The 26,416-nt window shown below is 42.2% G+C and overlaps 1 protein-coding gene across 1 annotated transcript in view; it reads right to left on the minus strand.

The window, feature by feature from the left end:
* Nucleotides 1–1,422: 1,422 nt before the first annotated feature.
* The window catches only part of LOC105756400 (zinc finger protein 555-like), a 46,210-nt gene continuing 21,216 nt past the window's right edge, over nt 1,423–26,416 (minus strand). Inside the window, 1 exon segment of the mRNA XM_023733152.1 lies at nt 1,423–2,377. Coding sequence (XP_023588920.1) covers nt 1,677–2,377 — 701 coding nt within the window. The 3' untranslated portion in view covers nt 1,423–1,676.

Below are 26,416 nucleotides of genomic sequence, written 5' to 3' on the forward strand. Positions count from 1 at the left end.
CACAGCATTCAATCCAGAGGAAAGCCTGGCTTCTTGAACACTCACCCAAATCACCAAAGAATGGCCCCATTCTGACAACTACTTTTTAACACCCTCTGACAAGACAGACACTACACAGTCGTTCATCATGTCTGTTCATTCCAACTGCTACAACTCAGTATGCCCAATTTTAACTACACATGTGATCTGGATGGATTTTTTTTCTAGAGAGCATTGAAATGCTATTATTTTTTATTTTTAACAATGGATAAATTATTGCAATAATAAATAACATTAGTATAAAAGAACGAAAAATAAGATTTACCTGAAAGAAAAATGCCTGAACTTGTATGCACATAGTACTACTAAGAATGTGTAATGCTTAAATTGAAAAACTTAGAGTTGATTTGATAATCCATCATTGCAATAGAGTCTTTTAATGTATCTTCTCAGTAAAGGTAAAATGAAGAGAATAACATTTGTTAACAGAAAACTGAGGAAAAATAGATATTTCTAGAAAATACCTAGAGAAAGTTGTTTTGGGGGAAAGGACACGCTGTTATTAATGACACAAATTGAAATGTAACAACTGAACACATACTGAGGAAATCAAGAAAATGAGCTGGAAGCTAGTGTCTATGAATCCCCTATGCATTGGTCTGTCTCCCTGTATTGTGGTTCCAAAATCTCAGGAATAGCTTCTTCATTTCTGCCTTCCGAATCTCACTCGTTAGGAAATTGGTAGATTGAAATATGGAACCATAAAAAGAAAGTATTCTTTTCAATTTAATTCCCAGTATGTCCCATGTTGATATAATACAATCCAAGAGATCCATTTCTAACTCTAGATTTCATTATCATCTTAATGTAAAGCCTATGGTCCAATTTACAAACAGAAGGACAATGGGCAAAGGTTGAAATTAACAGTTCACTTGAGGTTATACTTCTGGAAGAAGTTCACCAATTACAAATTTCTGCCAAGTATTTATTGGAAAGAAAAATGGAATAAGAACACTGGCAATTAAAAAAAAAGATTCAATAAGAAAAATAAACTATGTATAATATGTAACTCATATCCAGTATCTACCACACTAGGCCTATTAAAAACTCCCAACAAATACCATATTGTTACTGTTCTAATAATCATTACTTATAGAACCCCATAAAAATTACATAAAAGTCTATATTCATATTACAAATATACCTTAAAACGCCCATGGCTCTATGGACTTCAAACTAGAAAAACTTTCACTTACTAATAAAAAAAACACTACCTGTCTAAACTTATGGAGCCCTGGTGGCGCAGTGGTTAAAGCTCTTGGCTGGTAACCTAAAGGTCGATGGTTCAAACCCACCAGCCACTTCAAGAAAAAAAGAAGTGGCAGTCTACTTCCATAAAAATTTACAGCTTTGGAAACCCTATGGGGCAGTTCTACTCTGTTGTATAGGGTCACTATGAATCAAAACTGACTTGACAGCAACTTGTCTGGTGGGTTTTTTTGGTCAAAATTTACGTACTATAAAGAGTTCTTACAAAATTATTTTACTCTTCATATTTATTTCTGAAAAGTAGTAAGTAGAAAGATACAACCTATCAGTCCACTTTAAGGATGAGATATTAAAAAAGGCAATAACACATTTATAATTTTCATAAGATTTTTCTCCTGGAGTGAATTTTCCAGAGCATGATATATGAATTACTTTTCAGGAGGCTTTCCAACCTTACTTTTGTAATATTCCTCTCTTGTATGTGTTCTCAGATGATACTGTAAAGCAGAAGAAAAATTAAAAGCTTTCCCACATTCATATGGTTTCTCTCCTGTGTGTATTCTCATATGTACTGGTACAGATGAAGGACTCTTGAAGGTTTTCCCACATTCCTTACATTTGTAAGATTTTTCTTCAGTGTGTGTTCTCATTTGTGTTTGTAAAGACATTAGCCATTTGAAGTCTTTCCTACATTGCTTACATTCATAGGGTTTCTCTTGACTGTGTGTTGTCATGTCTTGTTAAAGATGAGGGACACATGAAGACCTTCCCACATTCCTTGCATTCACGGAATTTCTATCGTGAGTCTTTTCGTGCCTTTGAAACGAGTCAAGAAAACTGAAGGTACATCCACATTGTTTACACTCATAAAGTTTCTCTTTCCTATGAACCTTTTCATGGTTTCGATAGGATCGGACATAAATGAAGGTTTTACAGCATAACCCCCATGCATAAGGTCTTTCTCCACTGTGAATTCCCACATGCCTTTTTAGTTCCGATGGATAACAATAGCCCTTTCCACATTCCAAACACTGATATGGCTTCTGTCCAGTGTGGCTTGCAATGTGTCTCTGAAACGATGAACGAGAAGTAAAGACTTTTCCACATTCAGTGCACTCATTTGGATTGACTCTACTAGTCATTTTCTTGTACAGATTAAGATTTGGGATCTGCTGGAAGGTTTCTCCCCATAGATTACCTTTGTTACTTCCACAGAGGCTCTCAACCATATAATCTCTGTTAAAACACAGAAGCATGTTATTAACAATATATTAATGATTAATATTTGTTAAGATGTATTAGGATTCTATAACAACCGTTTTTGTGATAAATATAAATTAGACTTTCCCTAATTGAACTCTAAGCAAATTGGGTAAAAGTGGGTGAAAGTCAATAAACTGAATGCTTTGAAAGAAGACTCAACCACAGTCATTTTAAAAACAGTGTTTCTTACATGGAGTTTTTTTTATCATTGTTCCCAACAGAATTATGTTTCCAACACTCAATGTCTAAGTCACATTTAATGAAAAATCTGCAGTGAAAATTTCTTGTGAATAAACAAGGAACTAGCCACATCTGAGTTTTTTGCTCATTCGTATGTTTTTATTAATTTCATGAAATACTAAGACTCTCTTCTGGGGTACTGTGTTATCTTGTGTGTGCTACTCACCGAAGAGGTATCCCCTTGTTTTTATGCTGATCTTTAATGCTAAAGCTTTTCCAGATTTTCCCTAAGATGGAGGCCGAAGAATCATTTCTTGTAAATTTTAGTATTTTATCTTCCTTGGGTATTTTTTTCTCATGAGTATTTTGTTGACAAACTGACCCAATGGTCTTAAATGTAGTCTCATAATCTGAAAGCAAAAACTGAACAAATCCTACAAGGAAGAAGGCTACTGACAGCAAAAAAAACAATACACTCAGGACTTTAGGATTTTAAAGACTTCATTAATAACAGGCATAAGGGGTCAAAATGGGAAGCCACTTCATAGACACAGAAAAATTCTCACAAAGTTTTCAAAACCAAACTTCTTTGGGCCCCAAAATGACCTGTGAAACCTATATCTACACTGATGACAGTAAGGGATATTCAAGTCTTCTAACCAAGACAAAAAGGAAAATTCAGTTCAACACATAGATCCTCATCCTTATGGAGAAACAATGAGATTCTACCTCCATGACAGCAGTGGCTGTGTCTCTCCTATTGATCAATGTATTCCTCTTTCCATATTCCAAATTTTGGAACAGGCCTTATGAACAAAAAATGCTCATTCTCTAAATAACTATGTGAACAAGTAATGTTATCCTTACCTAGTGAGGCCAGGTTCCTGAAGGTTTCCAGCATCACATCTCTGTAGAGCTTCCTCTGAATAGGATCCAGCAAAGCCCACTCCTCCAGAGTGAAGTCCACAGCCACATCCTCAAGGACAACTGACTCCTAAAACATACAACTTATGTATGCAGGAGAATGGGACAGCACTGGGGACTGGACTCAATCCACAGGAAGTTGAAACAAGATTCTGGGATTGCATAACAACTACCCTATGACCAAGTCGTCAGATCTCTTAACCTCGTACCCTGTGTTTACACACACTAACTCACAGGCTAAATAGCACTGCTAACACATGGAACTTGTCTCTACATTTTCACCGTGACCACTTCATTTCTCATTCCTCTCTATCATAAGGCTTCAGAGAACAATGGAGAAATAAGACAAATACTATACAAATAAAACAACTCTTTGCATTTTAAGACCATCAATGCCTTATGAAGAAACTATTTCATCTGCTTCCCTACTGCTCACCACTTCAAAGCACTACATGAATCACAGGATCCAACCTAGGTGAAGTTTTAAGAAATAAAAACATTTTCTAGGACTGGTAGTTTTTCCTTCTATTTTCCTCACCAAATGTGTGAGGTCAACAGGCCTATGGAAACCCCACCTGTGACAAGGGCCAGCTAGCTACAGTATCTTTAAAAGGCCAGGACATTAGGAGTGGACAAATCCAATCAGCTAAATGAAACTCGTTTTGGAGCAATATTAACTTTGACTTATTTAATAGTTATCACAAAATCACTATCTACCCTTCCTCTTTAAGCCATTTCATGGAAATAGTATATAAATGAGAAGCTAGAGCTAAGATGAAAAAACATTAGAATTTAGACATGCACACATTCCCTACACTCCTGAGCCTTGGTGCTGCTGCACACCAATCTTTAGTTCACACACACACACACACACACACTAAGGTGCCTCATAGCTTCTTCCACCAGAGCCAAAAAAAAGTACTCTGTGACTTTGAGGCACAAGTTATGAGTTCAACTCTGGTAAGCAGTGAAGTCCAAAAACACTGGACTATGAATTTTCCCAGGATTACAACATACATTAAAGAGTTAGCAGTGCTTTTCTCTAAAAGAACATACTCCCTGCCTCAATTTCCAGGAAGAATGACCCTCCAGAGCCACTCTAGAAGCTGCACTCCCAACTTCACTCATTTCCACACTCACTGTTGAGTGCACAAGCCTGACAGTCCAACCTCTGAACACAGGAATCATTGTGTGGCATGTCTCTGGAAAAGATCATCAACCTACTCACATCCAAGATCAGGGAAAAGAAAAAATGCTACCATTCAGAAATTCTGATGCCAGAATTCACCTATTCAGAAAAGCAGCAGCAGTAGAGGAATAAACCTACTGTTGGTGCACAGTAAAATGAGCTCCGTTATTGTCGTTGTTAGGTGCTGTAGAGGCGGTTCCGACTCATAGCGACCCTACGTACAACAGAAAAAAATACTGCCTGGTCCTGCACCATCCTCACAATCATTATGCTTTACCCATTGCTGCAGCCACTGTGTCAGTCCACCTCATTGAGGGTCTTCCTCTTTTTCGCTGACCCTCTACTTTACTAGGCGTGATGTCCTTCTCCAGGGACTGATCCCTCCTGATAACATGTCCAAAGTATGTGAGACAAAGACTTGCCATCCTCGCTTCTAAGGAGCATTCTGGCTCTACTTCTTCCAGAACAGATTTGTTCATTCTTCTGGCAGTCCATGGTATATTCAATATTCTTCGCCAACACCATAATTCAAAGGCATCAATTCTTCTTTAGTCTTCCTTATTCATTGTCCACCTCTCACATGCATGGGAAGTGACTGAAAACACCATGGCTTGGGTCAGATGCACGTTAGTCTTCAAGGTGACATCTCTGCTTTTTAACACTTTAAGGAGGTCTTTTGTGGCAGATTTGCCCAATGCAATGCCTCTTTTGATTTCTTGACTGCTGCTTCCATGACTGTTGATTGTAGATCCAAGTAAAATGAAATCCTTGACAACTTCAATCTTTTCTCCATTTATCATGATGTTGTTTATTGGTCCAGTTGTAAGGATTTTTGTTTTCTTTCTGTTGAGGTGTAATCCGCGATGAAGGCTGTAGTCTTTGATCTTCATCAGTAGTGCTTCAAGTCCTCTTCACTTTCAGCAAGCGAGGTTGTGTCATCTGCATAACACAGGCTGTTTATGAGTCTTCCTCCAATCCTGATGCCCCGTTATTCTTCATAGAGTCCAGCTTCTCTGAGGAATTCCTCAGCATACAGATTGAATAAATATGAAGGATACAATGCTGATGTACACTTTTCCTGACCATAAACCACGCAGCATCCCCGTGGTCTGTTTGAATGACTGCCTCTCGGTATATGTACAGGCTCCTCACGAGCACAATTAAGTGTTCTGGAATTCCCATTCTTCGCAATCTTACCCATTTGTTATGATCCACACAGTCACATGCCTTTACATAGTCCAAAAAAACAGGTGAACATCTTTCTGGTATTCTCTTTCAGCCAGGATCCATCTGACATCAGCAATGATATCCCTTGTTCCATGTTCTCTTCTGAATGCGGCTTGAATTCCTGGCAGTTCCTTGTTGATGTACTGCTGCAGCCGCTTTTGAATGATCTTCAGCAAAATGAGCTCCATAGGTCAGCCTTCACTGCTGATGGTAAACCTATCTTACACATTGTAGTAACCAAGTTCCGTTATGTAGTGCGCAGAAAAGAGTTAACATAAACATGGGATTTTTTATGCTTACAAAGGCCTCTGGCAAAGTTGGCCCTTGGTTATCATGTAAGAACTTGGATTTCAGGATGGTTCCAACAACCATTAATGTTAAGAGTGGTTCACTGTACCTAAACTGTTTTTGCACATAATATGTTGTATGCTGAATCTCTGCTTTCCTACAGTGAGTCTGGAATTTTGGTACATGCTAGGCAGAAGGTGCATACAGGATCATCTGCCAGTAAGAATCCCGGGAACTTTGTCTCTAATAAGCTGCTCTGGTTGCACATTTCACAACTGTTATAAATCACTGCTTAAGAAATGAAGTACAACCTGGGTGATTCTACTGTGAAAGGACTCTTAAAGGCTTATGCCTGTTAAATTGCATACCTAAATATGGTTAAACTTAAAAATCATGCTTTATGTACATATATATACAGATATAAATCCACAATAATGTTTTCAATAAAAACATAAAACGAAAAGCAAAGACAAACGTGCACTGTCTCTATTCTGGATGTTTCCTCATGGGCACTTCCCCTGAGTGTTCTTTTGCTGTAATAACAGTTGTGAGTATGACTTTATGCCACATCCTTCGAGTCCACCTAGCCAATCACTAAACATGGAGTTGGTCTTCGGGAGCCCTGGTACAGCTGGTGTTAAAGTGGGTGTAAAATGGTGGGGGTAATAACAGCAGCAGAAGCTAACTCCAGAGGGTATAATGGGAATCATGTTCAGTGCAAGGCTAATTCCCAGGAGGTGGTCAGATGTACCTCCATTCCCCAACCTTTCCACCACTTCTGACACCAGCTGTCATCCTCACAGCAGTCTCTACTTCTCTGCTGGGTTTGATAAACCATTGCAGTGGCCACAGAGAACTCACAGACTATACTTACAGTTAAATGGTTTGTTAAGGAAGTAAAAGGCTACAACTCGAATCAGGATCGACCGACTACAACTCAAGACCAGGATCAGGAAGCATGCAGGCAAAGTCTCCCTTCAGTGCAGGACAGCTCTCTCAGCTCCTCCTGGCCGTGCAGACCTCCTCTCAGCCCCCTCAGGACAGGACTCCTCTCAGCCTCAAAGACAGGCCTCTCTGCCTTGGGACACCCTACCATCGGCACTGCCACAAGGCCCCTTCCAGGCTTGTCATCACCTTCAGTGTTACAGCCCTTGACCTATGTTACAGTTCTTTTAGGACGTTCCTTGCCTCCTCACTCTATGCTTCTTTCCTCTGCTTCTGTCTGCCAATCTCTGTGGGATTGGCGACATATATAAGCAAGTTTTTCATCAATTTAAGGCATGGCCCTCCCAAAAGGGCCACGAACTGACCAATCTCCTCTCGGTAGGCCAGACACTTCATTTGCATAGTAGGCTATAATCATTTAATTTGCATACTCTACAGCCACTTTGGAGCCCTAGTGGCTCAGCAGTTAAGGGTTACGGCTGCTAATCAAAAGGTTGGCAGTTCAACTCTGTCCTATACGGTTGCTATGACTTGGAATCGACTCAACAGCAACAGGTTTGTTTATAGTCACTTAGGAGGATCCCTCGTGGTGCAATGGTTAAGCACTCAGCTGCTACCTGAAAGGGCAATGGTTCAAACACAGCAGCTGCTCCGAGGCAGAAAGATGTGGCAATCTGCTCCCATAAAGATTACAGCCTTGAAATCCCTTGAAATTGGGTAGTTCTAATCTGTTCTATAGTGTTGCTATGATTCAGAATCAACTCACAGGCAGTGGGTTTGGTTTACTGGTTTTATAGTCATTTCATTTACATAGCATATTGACCAATCCCTGTGAGGGCACGGCAATCACAGGGCAGGCTGCACCCAGGACCAGACAAAATGTATTAAAACTACGTTGTTTACAGCTTACCGAAGAAAGGAAACCCTGGTGGCATAGTGGTTAAGAGCTACGTTTGCTAAACAAAAGGTCAGCAGTTCAAATCCACCAGGTGCTCCTTGGAAATTCTATGCGGCAATTCAACCCTGTCCTATAGGGTAGCTATGAGTTGGAATCCACTCAACGGCAATGGTTTTTTTTTTTTTTTTTAACCCAGGAAATGTAACAAACCCTCTGGGGTAGAAAACTAGGACAAAGGTAACTCCTCAGGGCTTAGGGGAAAAAAATCTCTCAAGCTATTTTTCAAAAGAACCAAGGCAAAAGGCCACATAAAGGAACTCATTTCACCACAGTAGGACTCGCTAGGAAAAAACTGACTAAAATTTGGCAAAAGCAGAAGGATGAAGGGGCGGGAAACAATTAACCTCAAGTACCTGGATGGTTATGGAGTCATCTATAGTATGAATTAGCAGGCTGAGCAGCTGTCTGTTGTGAGAATTAAAAATGGCCATAATGGTTTGAATTGTTAAAGTCCTAACCCCTGGTACTGTGATCCTGTCTTTTTTTTAAAAATAGTCTCTGCAGATGTTATCAGTTACCATTAGGTCACACTGGATGAGGGTGAGTCCCAATGCAATTGGAGTGCTGCCCTTATAAAAGAGGAAAACAGACACAGAGAGATGAGGGAAGACTGATATATGAAGGTAAATCCGCCAGTCAAGGAAAGCCAAGCAATGCCAAGAAACGCCTTGGGCTCTCAAATCTGGAGGACACAAAAAAGGACCTTCTTAACTGACAGACTGGCTTCTGAGAAACTGTGCAAACAATGATCTTTATGCTGGACACCTGGTTTCCTTCTGGCCATCTGGAATTTTGGTACATATCAGGCAGTAGATGCCTGTGTGATCAACATTTAGACAAAATTCAGTCGATCTCACAACTTGTTGCTGGGGGAATCGAGTGCATGCTCTGTGATTCTCCTGGGAGAGGATCCCTGGAACCTGGTGCCTAGTTTACTCAGCAGTCTGCCACATGCATCTTTTCCCTTTACTCAGTTTTCTTTGTAGCCTTTTGCTGTAATAAATCACAGCCCTGACTATGAGTCCTGTGAGTCTTTTAGTGAATCACCGGACCAGGGGCAGCCTTGGGGGAACATAATACAGTTTGAAGCCATCAAATAGTGTAACAAAAACAAACCAGAACAGTTTTCATTGAGTCGATTCCAACTCATAGCAACCCCATGTGCTTCAGAGTAGAACTGGCCCCAATGTATTTTCAATGACTGTAATCTTTCAGAAGTAGATCACCAGGCCTTTCTTATAAGGCTACTCTGGGTGGATTTGTAGTTGAATTAGTATTTGAATACTTAACAATTTGTACCACTCAGAGACTCCTACCATTAACTGAGCACCAATAATATAAGAAAGTCTTTGCAAAGAGGTTTATACACACATTAGCTCCTGTACTTATAATGACTCTATAATACAGACGCTATTACAACCAGTCCATAGCAGAATAATTGCAGATGCAGAGTCAATTAATAATCTAACCAAAATTAAACACAGATGGTCAGTTTCTCGTCAAACTCTAAACTCCTATCAACTGGCCTTTTATTACATGTACCTTACACACTTTTGTTATGACTATGATTACTGAACGAGATGGAGATATGAGCTAGATTCTTGCTGGAGTTTGTGGAAAGCAGACAAAGGAAACATCTAAGTTCATTCAGATATCCTTATGTTCTGCCTGGAAAAGCCGTGTGTGTCTCAGGCAAGACTATTTTTTGTTTAAATAGCTTGCCGCTGGCTCCTTTGTTTGGTAAAATTTATTTAGGTTACAATTCGCTACATCCTAGTACATACAGGCACTGGAGCTAAGCGCTAAACAAAACAGAAGAATTCTGAAGCATATGAATATTCAATTCTTTTGGAGAACAATAAATTAGCTAATCACAGAAAAGGACTATGGAAAAAAGGGGCACAATAAGGAGAGATGATGGGGGTGGCAGGGTAGAATAAAGGAGAACAGCAAGTACCATCCACGGTAACACTACAAATTGGTACCAAAATTGTTTTAAGGTATGTATATGCACGTACACATATAACAATCGCATATATATTTGAATAATTTAAAAAAAAAAAAAAACCATTGCTGATAAGTCGATTCCAACTCATAGCAACCCCAAGTGACAGAGCAGAACTGCTCCACAGGGTTTTCTTGGCTGTAACCTTCATACTTACTGATGAAGACCAAAGAGTACAGCCTTCAGTATGGACTACACTTCAACATAAAGAAAACAAAAATCCTTACATCTGGACCAATAAGCAACATCATGATAAACGGAGAAAAGATTGAAGTTGCCAAAGATTTCATTTTACTAGGATCTACAATCAACACCCATGGAAGCAGCAGTCAAGAAATCAAACTACTCATCGCACTGAGCAAATCTGCTGCAAAAGACCTCTTTAAAATGTTAAAAAGCAAAGATATCACCTTGAAAACTAAGGTGTGCCTGAGCCAAGCCATGGTGTTTTCAATCACCTCACATGCATGTGAAAGCTGGACAATGAATAAGGAAAACTGAAGAAGAACTGACGCCTTCAAATGATGGCGTTGGCAAAGAATACTGAACATACCACGGACTGCCCAAAGAACAAATCTGTCTCGGAAGAAATACAGCCAGAATGCTCACTGGAAGCAAGGATGGCGAGACTTTGTCTCACATAATTTGGATGTGTTATCAGGAAGGACCAGTCCCCAGAGAAGGACATCATGCTTGGTAAAGAGTCAGTGAAAAAGAGGAAGACCTTCAATGAGACTGATTGACACAGTGGCTGCAACAATGGGCTCAAGCATAAAGACAATCGTGAGGATGGTGCAGGTCTGGGCAGTGTTTCGTTCTGTTGTACACAGGGTCACTATGAGTTGGAACCGACTTGACGGCACCTAACAACAACAACAACAATCTTTATAGAAGAATATCACCAAGTCTTTCTCCAGCGGAGCAGCTGGGCGAGTCTGAACCATCAACCTTTATGCAAGCGCTCCTGAAGAAGCCACCAAGGAGCCCTAGTGGCAACAGATAAGTGCTTGGCTGCTAACTGAAAGGTGGGAGGTTCACACCTTCCAAAAGCTCTGTGGGAAAAAAGACCTGGAGATCTGTTCCCTAAAGATTTCAGCCTAGGAAACCACATGGGGCAGTTCAATTCTGTCCTATAGGTTGCTATAAGTTGGAACTGACTCAACAGCACACAACAGCAGCATATAATCTGTTGTTGTTAGGTGCTGTCGAGTTGTATAAGAATAACTGAATGTAATGATACACACATACATATTATAACTTGGTCTTCGTAAAATCCAAAATATTGAGTATATCTAAAGAATGAGATGTATATAAAGATGCTGATGTCAGATGAATATTGGCTAAAATCAGAGAATACCAGAAAGATATTTACCTGTGTCTTACTGACTACAGGAAGGTATATCACTGCATGGATCACAATAAATTATAGACAACATTGAGAAAACTGGGAATTCCAGAGCACTTCACTGTGCTCAACTGGAACCTGTACATGGATCAAGAGGCAGTCGTTTGAACTTTCAAATCAGCTGTGCCAGGGGTCCCAAACCACCTCCAGTTTCAATGACTCACTAAGAAGACTCAAAGGACTTGGTTTATAGTTGTACTCACAACTGTGATTTGTTATGGAAAAAGGATACTGCATGGTTTAAAATCAGAAAAGGTGCGTGTCAAAACTGCATTCTTTCACCGTACTCATTCAATCTGTATGCTGAGCAAATAATACGAGAAGCTTGACTATATGAAGAACATGGCAACAGGACTGGAGGAAGACTCAATAACAGCATGCGATATATGGTTAACAAAACCTTGCTTGCTGAAAGTGAAGAGGACTTGAAGCACTTACTGATGAATACCAATGACTACAGCCTTCACTACGAATTACACCTCAACGTAAAGAAAACAAAAATCCTCACAACTGGACCAATGAGAAACATCACGATAAACAGGGAAAAGACTAAAGTCGTCAAGGACTTCATTTTCCTTGGATCCACAATCAGCGCACATGCAAGCAGCAGTCAAGAAGACACATGACAAATTGCACTGGGAAAATCTGCTACAAAAGACCTTTTTAAAATCTTAAAAAGCAAAGAAGTCACCTTGATGACTAAGCTGCATTTGACCCAAGTCATGGTATTTTTAATTGTGTCATATGCATGCAAAAGCTAGACAAGGAATAAGACTGAAGAATTGATGCATTTGAATTATGGTGGTGGTGAAGAATACAGTAAATACCATGATATTCAGGACTGAGAGAAGTCTTCCCCAGAGCTCTCAATTCTCTCTGAGCCTTCCTCAGAATTGCCCTTAATGTCCATAATTATACCAATAACCTTATCAGTACAATCTTAGGCCTTACTATCAACCTCATCAAAATTCCTCCTGCTTCTACCCACTACTCAATTACAAAACCACATCCATAGTTCAGGTATTCCATGGCAACTGTCTTTTCCCATGTATATGTGTCTGTGTCTATTCTGATCTTTCCATGGTACAGAAATGACTAGTTTTAGTATGCAAAGTACACTTAGCTTGACCTCAAGTGACTGATTTCATTCCCTTAGACTATATTATGGAAAGTGATTACATTACAATATGGAAGGTAATCTGCTCTACACAAGGCCAACTGATTTAATTACATATAATTACACCACTACAGCAAGTAGACTAGTTAGTTGGCCAAACCCTGGGAACCACAGCCTAGCCAAGTTGACACATAAAATTAACTGTGATACCCAGGCTTAGAGGATACCCAGCTTTCCTGAGTTTTCCCTCCAAGAGCCACATTAGGTTCTCATTGTAAAGCTGGAAGAAAAAAATTTTTTGAGCTTCCACAGGGGGAAAGGGGAAAAGTAACCATTATAAAATAGTGCTCTGTTCTCCTCAACAATGGCCTGCCCTCAAAGGAAAGTACTTTAGCAGGGCCTAACTGACCTGGAGGAAGGGACATACACAACCTCAGCCCCTCCAGCATTCTACAAAAGGAATCACCCACCTACAGCCCGCTTCCGGCCTTCTATCTTAGCACAGTTCTACCCTGACACACATAGGGTCTCCATGAGTTGTAATCAACTTGATGGCAACTGGTGGCTAATACTGCCTTGCAAGAAATGCTAAAAGAAGTTCTTCAGAGAAAAAGAAAATTACATAGGCCAGATACTCAGATCTACATAAAGAAAGGCAAATTCCACCAAATTTACGAAAGAATTAACACCAACCCTTACAATACTGTGCCTAAAAACAAAACAGGAAGGAACATTTCTGAAATCATTCTGAGGGCAGCATTATCCAGACACCAAAACCAGACAAAGGCATTACCAGGAAAAAAAACTATAAACCAATTATATCTGAGGAACATAAATACAAAAATCTTTAAGCAAATATTAGCAAACTGAATCTAAGAATTTATAAAAAGAATTACACACCATGACCAAATGGGGTGTACTGCAGGTATGCAAAGCTGGTTCAACATCTGCAAAACAATTAACGTAATTTATCACATCAACAGGCTAAAAGAAAAACTGTGTGATCATAACAATTAATGTAATTTATCACATCAACAGGCTAAAAGAAAAACTATGTGATCATATCAATAGACGCACAAAAACTAACAAAATCCAACACCCATTCGTAATAAAAACTCTCACAAAACTTGGAAGAAAGAAGAACTTACTCCACCTGGTACAATCTATAAAAACCTACAACTAACGTTATACTTAATTGTGAAAAATTAGATGCTTTCCCCTTGTCACTGGCAACAACACAAGAATATCCCTTCTAACCACTCCTACCATTGTACTAGAAACCAAAAAACCACACTGACGTCAAGTTGATTCAGACTCATAGCAACCCTACAGGAGAGACTAGAACTGCCACGTAAGTTTTTCCAAGGTTGTAAATCTTTACAGAAGTAAACTGCCACATCGTTCTCCCCTGGAACGGTTGGTGGGTTCAAAACCACCAATCTTTCGGTTAGCAGCCAAGTGCTTAACAACGGTGCCACCAAGGCTCCGAGGAATAGTATAGCCTTTTAAGGTTCAAAAATTTCAAGGGACACATACACATACAAAAACTGTCTATGGAGACCATGGTCTGGTTTTGAACATCTAGGTCAACTGGCATAACATAGTTCATACAGAAAATGTTCTACATCCTACTTTGGTGAGTAGCATCTGTACCTTAAAAGCTTGCAAGCAGCCATCTAAAATACATCTATTGGTCCCATCACGTTCAGAGCAAAGGAGAATGAAGAAAACCAAAGACACAAGGAAAATGTGAGCCAAAGGACTAATGGACCACATGAACCACAGCCTCCACCAGCCTAAGCCTAGAAATAGATGGTACCTGGCTACCACCACCAACCACTCTAACAGGGATCACAAAACATGGTTCTGGACAGAGCTGGAGAAAATGTAGAACAAAATTCAAATTCACAAAAAAAGACCAGACCCCTGGACACTCTTCCAACTCAGAACAGAAGCCACTCCCAAAGTCCACATTTCAGCCAAAGACAGACCTATAAAACAAAAAATAACACACGTGAGGAACGTGCTTCTTAGATCAATCAAGTATACGAGACCAAATGGCCAACACCTACCCAAAGCAAAGACGAGAAGGCAGGAAGGGACAGGAAATCTGGACAAATGAACACGGGGTGTAAAGGGAAGGGAGGAGAGTGTTGACACACTGAGGGGATTGCAACCAATGTCACAAAACAATGTGTATAAATTTTGAATGAGAATCGAATTTGTGCCGTAAACTTTTACCTAAAACACAATTAAAAAAAAAACTGTCCATAAAATGAAAACTGTATCTGAGAACTTAAATATAGCCATCTCATATATTGAGGCTTTCTCACCAAAAAGGAACAACATTGTTTGGTTCCAGAATTCTCTTGTCTTACACACGTCTCTCAATTCACTTACATTTTTCTCCTAAGAAAATAAAAATTTTACACAAACAATGAAGACAACTGACCAAATGCTTAGGGAAACAACTGGCATGGTGACAATACTGATAAAGGAATACAAAGGGAAGGAAAGCAAACATTTGCACCAGCTCACATAAGCAGCCTGCCTTACACAGTGAACCAGGAAAACCCACACTGAGAAGGTTAAACACATGCCCAGGTCTCGGGTCCAGACTCTTACTGCTGAGATACAATCACTACGTTGGGTCACTCCCTGGTGATGGAGGGAGGGGGACCTGAGCAGCCCCAAGAAGAAGCACTGGACTCTCCAAACACCCTCCTTTCCTCACCAGAGCTTCAATTCTTACAAATGAGGAATCTCTAAGCATTAAGTCACTTGAGGATTCTGAAACACAACTGACATCTCAGATGCATACGGTGTTTCTTCGGAAGACAGAACCTAAAGGAGTCTTCCCTACCTCTGCCCCTCACAGACCTTCTCAATACGGACAAATTACACTCCCACTGCGCCAACTTCTATGAAAGCACAAATCAAACCTACAGTCTCCAAACAGCCCCAAGACAAGGCAACAACCATCTCAGAAAGCACATCCCACCCAAGGGGATCCGTTTGAGGCCCTCCAACTTTCCAGGGCTCTGGACCGTCCCTCAGCACAAAAGGTTCCTTCTGAGGTGGGTATGAACAGCTAGAAGACCTGCAGGGGACGCTGCCCAGTGACAACCACCTTCATTCACTTCCCTCGGCTGGTTTGGGACTGGCTTTAGTTTGGAATCACTGTCCTCAGGCAAGTAACTAGCCAGTCAAGGTTACTCACTCACTACGGACCATCATAGGAGCCCTGGTGGCTCAGTGGCGAAGAGCTTGGCTGTTAAGAAGGTCAGTGGTTCTAATCCACCAGGTGCTCCTAGGAAACCCTATGGTGCAGTTCTACTCTGTCCTATAGGGTCACCATGAGTTGGAATTGACTCGATGGCAATGGTTTTTGGTTTGTTTTATGGACCATCAAAAAGAATCTAAGACTGGAAATTCTAATTTTTTAGCATTTCTCCCTTCTTGCCTCTTTGGAAATATGTCTCAAGCTCTATTAAATGAGTGTATTTCATGTTTGGTGACAGAGTTTTTTAGGTGACAAACCCAGGCAGCGGCAGTGTTGAACTGGAAAGCAGACACATCTGACTCGAAGTCAGGTTACCCAAGTCAGGTAACCCAAGTCAGGTTACCCTCCCACGTGGCACACCCCTCCCCAGCCTGCACCCTGAGCTGTTCCTGACCACCCTCAACCGACACCGGACAGTGCTCCGTCCTGTGTCTGAAGTGCACGCTGCTTTTCAGGTGTTCCATCCTCCTCACTGGGGTGGTTTTCCGTGTCGTTGGGGTTAGCTTTTCTCTCATCGCTTCTTTGTGAGAACCTGGAAGGCGGGAATTATTTTCTTCTTTTTCCTCAACTTACAGCAAAGACTAATGAGTCTGCAAAGATTGAAAACTGGGGCTGGTGAAGAAAATTTCCACAAAGGCTTTATCAGGGGAAAGTGATATATCAAAGACATTCCCACCCCCACATAGGGGTGGGGGAAGGGAAAGTCTTCCGGAAGGTGATAACTCAGCGGCTGAAGTTCACTAGATTCCCCAAAAGAAATGGCAGCTGTGGGCATCTGGGGTTATCCCCAGGCACTGAGAAGTAAAATGTGCACAAACAGGAAACAAATCTTTTAATAACAGCCATCCGTTGCTACTAGTAAAGATAATAAACCATTAAAGTTTTACAGCTTGTTCACAGTTGATGATGTTGTGACTTAAAGCAGGGGAGTCAGCATTTGGGAAATGGGAGAGGGATCTGAGATTTGCGGATTTAATGGCAGCCCTATAAAGAGCTAGGAAGGGGGCACGGGATGGTGTATTTGGGCACCTACTTCTCCCACATCCGGGAAGCCTCAGGGGAAACCAGATCCCCTGTGGGCATCCACAACCCATCCTGCCGGGCTCATCGCTTCTGGCTCTGTGGAGAGGGGGTCCTGGGAGCACCTCCCAGTAGCATCCCCAGATCAGAGTCGGACCTTCCGCTCACGGAGTGTGCAAGACGCGGGGCTCCGGGCTCGGGGCGATGTCACCGCGCGCGGGGACGGACAGGACGCCCAGAGTCCCGGCTGCTGGCGCGGCGTCGCCCTGCATGCGGGAATGCAGAAGGCCCAGCCGCCCGTCCGCGGACTCGGGGTCGGAGGTCCCAGAGTGGAAGCGGGGGACCTGGGGCCGCGCTCAGGCGAGTTACAGCCGCTTCCATCCGGCAGCTCCCCTCGCCCCGTCTCGGGAGACCCTGCCCCGCGCTCACCATCTCTGGGTTCTGGAAACCCTCCGGCGTCCTCTTCGCGTGAACCGTGACACCAGACACCAAGCCAAGCACAAACGAAAACTCAGCGCGGCACCGCGCGGGGCAATGACGTCTGAGCGGCTTTGCGGAACGCCGTTCCGCCTCGGGGCCCCTGATTGGATAGTTTTCCAGGTTCCGCCCTGGCGCTCCTGATTGGACAAACAAGCTTCGCCCGGTCCACGCTGGGTGACGTGCGGCGTCGGTGGTCTCTCCGCTAAATTCACACAGATTCCTCCCAGCCCGGCTCGCCGGACGTCCGCCTTTGGCACGCAAGCTCCGGCCCCCGTCGGACACCGACGACTTCTCTTGAACGCGGGGACTCAGGTGCGCGCAGGGAACTCCAGACTCGACTTTCAGAAGAAGGACCCTCGTCCAGAGCAAGTGGGGCGCCCAGGTGGGGACAGGAGGGCCTGGTGTCCTGGGATCAGGAGCTTGGACGGGGCTGCGGGATGACCCAGGGACCTGCGTCCTGTTTGTGACACAGATACTGAACAGTGAGGGCGCCACGTGTGATGAAGGGTCTGGCTCCAAGATACACCCTTTACAATTTGTAAGTAAGTATTGAATCCTCAGATGAGGATAAAGGGACACCACATGGCAGTAAGATCAACATGGTGTTAAGTGCTGTGCAGGTGGTTCCAACTGATAGCGACCCTATTTACAACAGAACAAAACACTGCTCAGTCTTGTGCCTTCCTCACAATCCTTGCTATGTTTGAACCCACTGTTGCAGCCCCTGTGTCAGTACATCTCACGGAGGGTCTTCCTCTTTTTCGCTGACCCTCTACTTTACCAAGCATGATGTCGTTCTCCAGGAACTGGTCCCTCTTGATGCTGTTGTTGTTAGGTACTGTCGAGTCGGTGCTGACTCAAAGCCACCCTGTGTACAACAGAACGAAACACTGCCCAGTCGTGCGCCATCCTCAAAGTCGCTGTTAGGCTTAAGCCCATTGTTGCAGCCATTGTATCAATTCATCTCGTTGAGGGTCTTCTTGATAACATGTCCAAAGTATGTGAAACGAAGTCTCACCATCCTCGGTTCCAAGGAGCACTCTGTACTTCTTCCAAGACATACTTGCTCATTCTTCTGGCAGTCCGTGGTATATTCAGTATTCTTCGCCAACACAATAATTCAAAGGCATCGCTTCTTCAGCTTTCCCATGCACGAGACAATTGAAAATATCATGACTTGGGTCACCTTAGTCATCAAAGTGGTATCTTTGCTTTCCAATTTAAAGAGGTCTTTTGCAGCAGATTTGCCCAGTGCAATACGGTGTTTGATTTCTTGACTGCTACTTCCATGGGTGTTGATTGTGGATCCGAGTAAAATGAAATCCTTTGACAACTACAATATTTTCAGTATTTATCATGATGTGGCTTATTGGTCCAGTTGTGTGGATTTTTGTTTTCTTTATGTTGAGGTTTTATCCATACTGAAGGCTGTAGTCTTTGGTCTTTGTCTTCATACAGTATGATCACATTTTTTAAAGGTTGGGAGTAATTTTTAAGGAAAAATTACCTGAGGCCATTTTAGCCTCTGTATCCCTATTTCCCCTGCTACTACCAGTGTGAATTCAGTTTAGGTCATTTCCTCTTGATCTTCCAAACATGCTATCTTTGCCACCATTCCTAATAATGTGGGATGTCATCATTCAACATTCAGTGTCCTGCTTGGAGTGTCCAATATGGTAGGCACTAGACACATGAAGTTATTTATGTTTAAATTAGTTAAAATGAAATAAAATTAAGAAGTCAGTTCCTAAACTGCTTTAGTCACATCTCAAGTGCTCAACAGTCATGTGTAGTTAGTAACTGCAACATAAGCAGTACAGAAATCAGACATGTTCCTTTCATTGCCACAAAAATTCCTGTTGCACAATACTGGAAGATGAAGTCTCGTGTTCCCGTGGAACCATTTCAGCCTGTTCCAGCCATTTCTGAACACGCTCTTCTCTATTCTGTAACCTGCAAATTGGGTACTCCATTACCTTATGATGTTAATTGAATATCATGAGCATATGCATATTCGCTGCTTTATTCCTTCTTTTAACTTACGATTGTTGAGTGTAAACTGTGTCTCAGGCACTAAACTGGGCGTTCTTTTTGTATTTGTCAACCGAAGGACTTAGATATGCTTATAGTCTAAGGAGGATAGGCATTTAACAAAACTATATACAAATGAAATTGTACTTCTAATTGGGACAAGGGGTCCATGAGTGGTGAAAATGGTTAATGCACTTGGTTACTAACCAAAAGATTGGAGGTTTGAGTCTATCCAGAGGACCCTCAGAAGAAAGGTCTGGTGATCTACTTCAGAAGAATCAGCCATTGAAAACCCTGTGGAACACAATTCTACTCTGACACACATGGGGTTGCCATGATGCAGATTTGACCCGAAGTTACCGGTTAGCTGGCATAAATCCCATGAAGAAGAACTGTAGAGTACTTACAACACAATAAAGGAGAGTAAGGGCTTTGGTGGGATGAGTTAGGAGTGTCTTTCTGAGACTGAAATTGAAGCTGCAGTCTGAAGGATGATTAGGAGTTAGGCTTGCTGAAGAAGGAGACACACTCTTCCAGGTTAATTCTCATGTGGGGGACGCTTCAGGAAAAGAGTGTGGTGAGGTTGAAAACTGAGATCTGGCCCAGGTCACAGGAGTTGGGGTGATGGAAGAGGTGAGGGACAGGGACGTGAGAAGCTAGTGTTGAGGGTGACAGGGGCTTATCAGCTCTGTGAATGATTTCATGTTTTTCCTTGAGAAATTAGAATGGAAACCTTTTATAAATCAAGAGAATGCAATCTCACTTAAATATCTAAAGCAGAATGTTTCCATTCATGCCCATGTAGGCATAGAAGAACCAAATGGCAGCACTTCACAGTCTCTGGAAGTGGAAGATTCAAGTATGCCTGCTATGGTAGTCTTAAAAGATGGCTGCAAATATTTTCACAATTCTCCTGTCAAAAATGGGGTCTATTCCTCTTTCCTTCAACATGAACTGGCCTTAGAACCTTGGTTCTAACAAAGGGAGTTTAGTGGAATTGATGGTATGAGACTTCCGAGGCTAGGAGATAAAAGATACTGCTCCTGCCAGGCTCTCTCTGTTGGCTGGCACTCTTAGGGATCCCTGAGTCAAAGATAGAAATTCCACACACCATGAAGCTGCCACGCTGGAAAGAACGTGTGAAGAAATCACAGAGTGACAGTAGCTGCCCTGCTGATTACGAGTGAAAGAGAAAATAGTTGTTCTTGCACAGCCCTGCCCAGAAGCAGAACCGTGGAGGAAATGAAAGTTGTCTGGAGCCACACAATTTTAGGGAAGTATTTTATGCAGCAGTAGACAACCAGAACACCTGAATGATGTATCCATCTCTCTCCTCCAGGGGAGACGGACCACAATTCCACATCAAGCATGACTCCAATTTAGAATTTGAGAAAATATTTTTTTTATTATTCTTTAACTCACTTCGAGGAACTGTTTATCTTCCCAAATTTGTTCTATTGATCAAAAATAGATGAAGGATTTTATAGATTACTTTTCCTCAAGTACCTCAGCAAACATACTGCTCATCTTCTTGGTGAAATATGAGAACATTTGCATTTTATAAAATGGAAACACATTTTTATTCCCAAATTGAGCTGCACTCCTTGACAGGTATCTTAATATATCAGGAATTATTTTGTCCAATATTCCGTTTCTGACTTTTAATTCTTCATTCAAAACTGAGCTTGGTGGCTTGTTAGTTTCGTCATAAACATATACATGTGTCACAGCTTACTAAGTCGTATAATTTATGTATCTGCGTGTTATATTCGTTTTTCCTCAATAAACCTAAACAAAGTTAGTTTGAATGCAAACTTTCTCTTTTAATGCAGTATCAAGCTCTTGCAAACATACTAAAAATAACTGTGAAGCTTAAAGTTTTCCCCCCATATACTTCAATGATGAAATAATACAATAATTATGCACAGCTCTTAGGCAGTTCCTGGGTGGTGCGAATGGTTAAGCGCTCAGCTACTAATCCGTAGGCTGGTAGTTGGAATCCACCCAGAGGCACCTCAGAAGAAAGGCGTGGTGATCTGCTTCCAAAAGGTCATAGACTTGCAAACCCTATAGGGCACAGTTCTATTCTGCAACACATGGAGTTCCAGGAGTTGGACCTGACTTGAGGGCAACCAACGAAAACAAATGTGCCTGTTAAACAGTGAATACAACTCACGGGTAAGCCTATCAGAACCTGCTATGCCTTTGGGTTTCATCACACGGAAACTGGAAAGCACGCAGAGAGACATAGACAGACCAGACTCCTGGAGTGAGACACAGGGATACTGCCAGACACTTCTGCCTGGACACAGGGACCACCGCAGGGACACATGGAACCCCCAGACAGACCAATGTGCCCCACAACAGGCACACAAAATCACCCAGACTTTGTCACTGGGAAATGCAGGGGGGCACTCCCTGACACAGACCCACACAATCACAGACCCACCCTCAGAGACAGTGGTCCCGGAGGCAGTAACCCCTTCTCCCACAGACACACATGGCCCAGGCTGTCAGCACCACCAATCCCCTGCCCCGGCCTTATTTTCCTCCTGAGGACTTACCACTCTGCTTACCTTGTATATTTTACTTCTATCCTTTGTTTCCTGTCACCTAAGAACTCCAGTTCAAGGGAACAGGGATAATGTCTGATTTGCTCACTGCAGCACCTACAACAGGGCCTGTTACAAGAGCACCGACAAACACTTGTTGAATGACATGCACACGGGGGTTTGTACACAGACCTGGTCACAGGCCCATGTCAACTCTATCGAGAACTGAACTGTGTTCATGTTCATCTCCGGTGGCAGAAGACTATTTCTCGGCCCCCAAACCAGGGTCCTTCAGCAGTCCCATGGTGAGAAATTTCCTGAGCCCTCACTGACTCCGTAAGAGCTACAGGGCGGGAAGCGACAGGCAGGGACTCCACAGGACACCAGTTATGCTCCAGCCCCTCCCACTGCTCTAGGATTCTTCCAGAAATGGGTCGCTCACTACCTGACCTACATAGCTCAGTCGGGGCATCACTGGTGTCCGTCCCCACACGGAGCTGCCACGTCCGACTCTGAAGTCACCAGAAGACCAGAAAATCAGGGAGGAGGTGGTGGCGAAGATGCCCCAATTCCATTACCGGCCATGCCCTGTGTCCCCTTCCCAGCCTCTAAGAACCTGCGGGCTCAGCCGACGCCAGAGCCACCTTGAGGAGCTGCTGCCCGTGCGCACTTCAGGCCAGGAACTCCCAGGAGTCCCCGGAGCACAACTTTATTTTGTACAACTCCTCATTGCATGCTGAGAGCAATTTGAAGGATACCTGCCCAGCATCTGAAGACTTTTTAAATTTTGAGATATAATATGTAGAATACAACATTTGCTCTCACCTCACAAGCACATGGCATGCTGCACTCCCATCAGAGGGAGAGGGTGTGGTTCCATAATGGTGTTTCCTCACAGGAATCATACAGCAGGGCTTGAGATGGGAACTTTAGAAGTGGAAATAGCCTCATCCCAGCCCCTGGAAGACATAAAACTGGTGCCCAAGAATGACAAACTCCCCAAGCAGGGTCTCCCTGGGGCGCATGCATGGAGGACCTTAATGTTTCGTAACTGTTACGGGTGGAAACCCCAGGCTCTGCTCTGCATAACTCGAATTGGCCAATAAATGAGAGACCGAGGTGGGAGAGCAGGAAAGTACCTTTATTTCATTGCACAAGGAAAAGGAGTCAGTTGGAGCTGCTGCCACCAAGACTGCTTCCCGAGGGCAAGGGGAAAAGTTACTTTCAAGGAGTTTACATGTAGGGAGTTCATACAAGTTAGGTCAGCAACATTCTTAATCATACTATGCAGGCGCAATGGGATTTACACATACCTTCCAAACAAAGAAAGTTCCATGCAAAGCTGTGGGGGAGGAAGCCAAGCAAAGGAGACAGGATTTTAATGCAAAGCTCTTTGAGGCTGTGTCTTATTCTGACATCATCCTCAAGGTCTGACCCAAGGAACCTGGTTGGTATGGATTAAAATGTTTCTCTCAAAATATAATTTCATTTGGGAATAGGTTCTTTATGTTGATGAGTCAGTATTAGTGTAGGGTATGTCTTAAGTGAATCTCTTTTACATATAAAAGAGCTGATTAAGCAAGCAGCAAGCAAACAGAAATGGGGTAAGATAGATGGCATGCCACATGAAGATCACCAGTGACCCAAGGAACAGAAGAGGAAAAGAGACAAGGACCTTCTCACAGAGCCAACTTAGAGAGAAAGCCTCTCCCTAGAGCCAGGGCCCTGAATTCTGACTTCTATCCTCCTAAACTGTTTGAAAATAAACTTCTGTTTCTTAAAGCCAACGACTTGTGGTATTTGTTATAGCAGCACTAAGAAACACAGCCACTGTTGTAATCTCAAAAACAGATTCCAGAAGATTTCTTCCTTTCATCTACTGTATGTGTCAGCCGAGGACAGGTGTGACCCTAAAGGGTGTTTCCTAAGTATAGTCTTCTGAAGAGAATTAATGGGGCACAAGTCCTTCTTACCCAGTTCTTCACTTCTTGACAAGAAGGATGCCAAGGCAGTGGAAAGAAATGTTGCATGCCCATAAATCAAGGTGCAAGAGTGTAAATTTCCTCTAAGCACATATAAGTGTGCTTGTTGCTTGGTAGTTTTATGTTCATTTCTTTAAAAAAATGCATTCAAATTCACAATTTTATGGTAGTTCTATGAGTTTTTATAAGTGCATATTTACACCATTATCAAGATACATAATACTTCATCACCCCCAAAAGAAGACTGCTCTGAGGCCCGTTTGTACTCCCTGACACTTACCCCTATGTGTTTTGGATCTCTACACTTTTGTCATTTCCGTGATGTCATTTAAAAGGAATGCCCTAGGAGTGCTTTGTAAAATGTGATGCCACGTTTGTAAAACTAACTAGTCACACTTTTCTTCCAGTGTTGTTCTAAATATTCAAATTTTAGACAGTGCCACTACAAGCGGTGCTACACATTAACTCTTCAAAACAGAGATGCCATTTCTATGAGTTATGGGAATTTAGGCAAGACTCTATGTTTAAGTTTCTTCATTAGTATGACAGGAGGGATGATTAGGGTGAGAGGTGGCTCAAATGAGATGTTGTTGTTAGGTGCCGTCAAGTTTGTTCTGACTCATAGTGACCCTATGTACAGGAGAAGGAAACACTGCCCGCTCCTGCACCATCCTCACAACTGTTATGCTTGAGCCCATTGTTGCAGCCACTGTGTCAATCCATCTCGTGGAGAGTCTTCCTCTTTTTCAATAACCCTCTACTTTGCTAAGCATGATGTTCTTCTCCAGAGACTGGTTCCTCCTGATAACATGTCTAAAGTATATGAGACATCGTCTCAACATCCTCACTTCTAAAATCATTCTGGCCGTACTTCTTCCAACACAGATTTGTTTGTTCTTCTGGCACTCAGTGTTATATTCAACATTCTTTGCCAACATCACAATTCAAAGGCGTGAATTCTTCTTCGGTTTTCCTTATTCATCTTTCAGCTTTTGCATGCATATGAGGTGACTGAAAACACCATGGCCTGGTTCAGGCCCACCTTAGTCTTCAAGGTGACATCTTTGCTTTTTAACATTTTAAGAGGTCTTTTGCAGTAGGGTTGCCCAAAGCAATGCGTCGTTTGATTTCTTGACTGCTGCTTCCATGGGCTTTGAGTGTGGACCTGAGTAAAATGAAATCCTTGACAACATCAGTCTTTTCTCCATTTATCATGATGTTGCTTATTGATCCAGTTGTGAGGATTTTTGTTTTATTTAAGTTGAGGTGTAATCCATACTGAAGGCTGTGGTCTTTGATCTTCATCAGTAAGTGTTTCAAGTCCTCTTCACTTTCAGCAAGCAAGGTTGTGTTGTCTGCCTAATGCAGGTTATTAATGAGTCTTCCTCCAATCTTGATGCCCCTTTCTTCTTCATATAGTCCAGCTCCTTGGATTATTTGCTCAGCATACAGATTGAATAAGTATGGTGAAAGGATACAACCCCGATGCACACCTTTCCTGACTTTAAACGATGCAGTATCCCCCTGTTCTAGTCTCTTGGTATATGTACAGGTTCCTCATGAGCACAATTAAGTGTTCTGGAATTCCCATTCTTTGCAATGTTATCCATAAAATTCATTATGATCTACATAATCAAATGCATTTGCATAATCAATAAAACACAGGTAAACATCTTTCTGGTATTCTCTGCTTTCAGCCAGGACCCATCTGACATCAGCAGTAATATCCCTTGTTCCACGTCCTCTTCTGAATCCTGCTTGAATTTCTCATGCAGCTGCTTTTGAATGATCTTCAGCACAATTTACTTGCGTGTGATATTAATGATATTGTTCGATAATTTCTGCATTCAGTTGGATCACTTTTCTTTGGAATGGGCATAAGTATGGATCTCTTATAGTCAGTTGGCCAGGTAGCTGTCTTCCAAATTTCTTGGCGTAGATGAGTGAGCACTTCCAGCACTACATCCACTTGTTGAAAGATCTCAATTGGTATTTCATCAATTCCTGGAGACTTGGTTTTCGCCAATGCCTTCACTGCAGCTTGGACCTCTTCCTTCAGTACCATCGGTTCCTGATCATATGCTACCTCCTGAAATGGTTGAACGTCAACAATTCTTTTTGGTATAGTGACTTTGTATTCCTTCCATCTGTTTTTGAAGCTTCCTGCATTGTTTAATATTTTCCCCATAGAATCCTTCAGTATTGCGACTTGAAGCTTGAATTCTTTTCTTCAGTTCTTTCGGCTTGAGAAATACTGAGTCTGTTCTTCCCTTTTGGTTTTCTATCTCCAGGTCTTTGCACATGTCATTATAATACTTT

The sequence above is a fragment of the Trichechus manatus genome, unplaced genomic scaffold (genome assembly GCF_000243295.1).
Source record: "Trichechus manatus latirostris isolate Lorelei unplaced genomic scaffold, TriManLat1.0 scaffold00057, whole genome shotgun sequence".
Taxonomy (NCBI): Eukaryota; Metazoa; Chordata; class Mammalia; order Sirenia; family Trichechidae; genus Trichechus; species Trichechus manatus.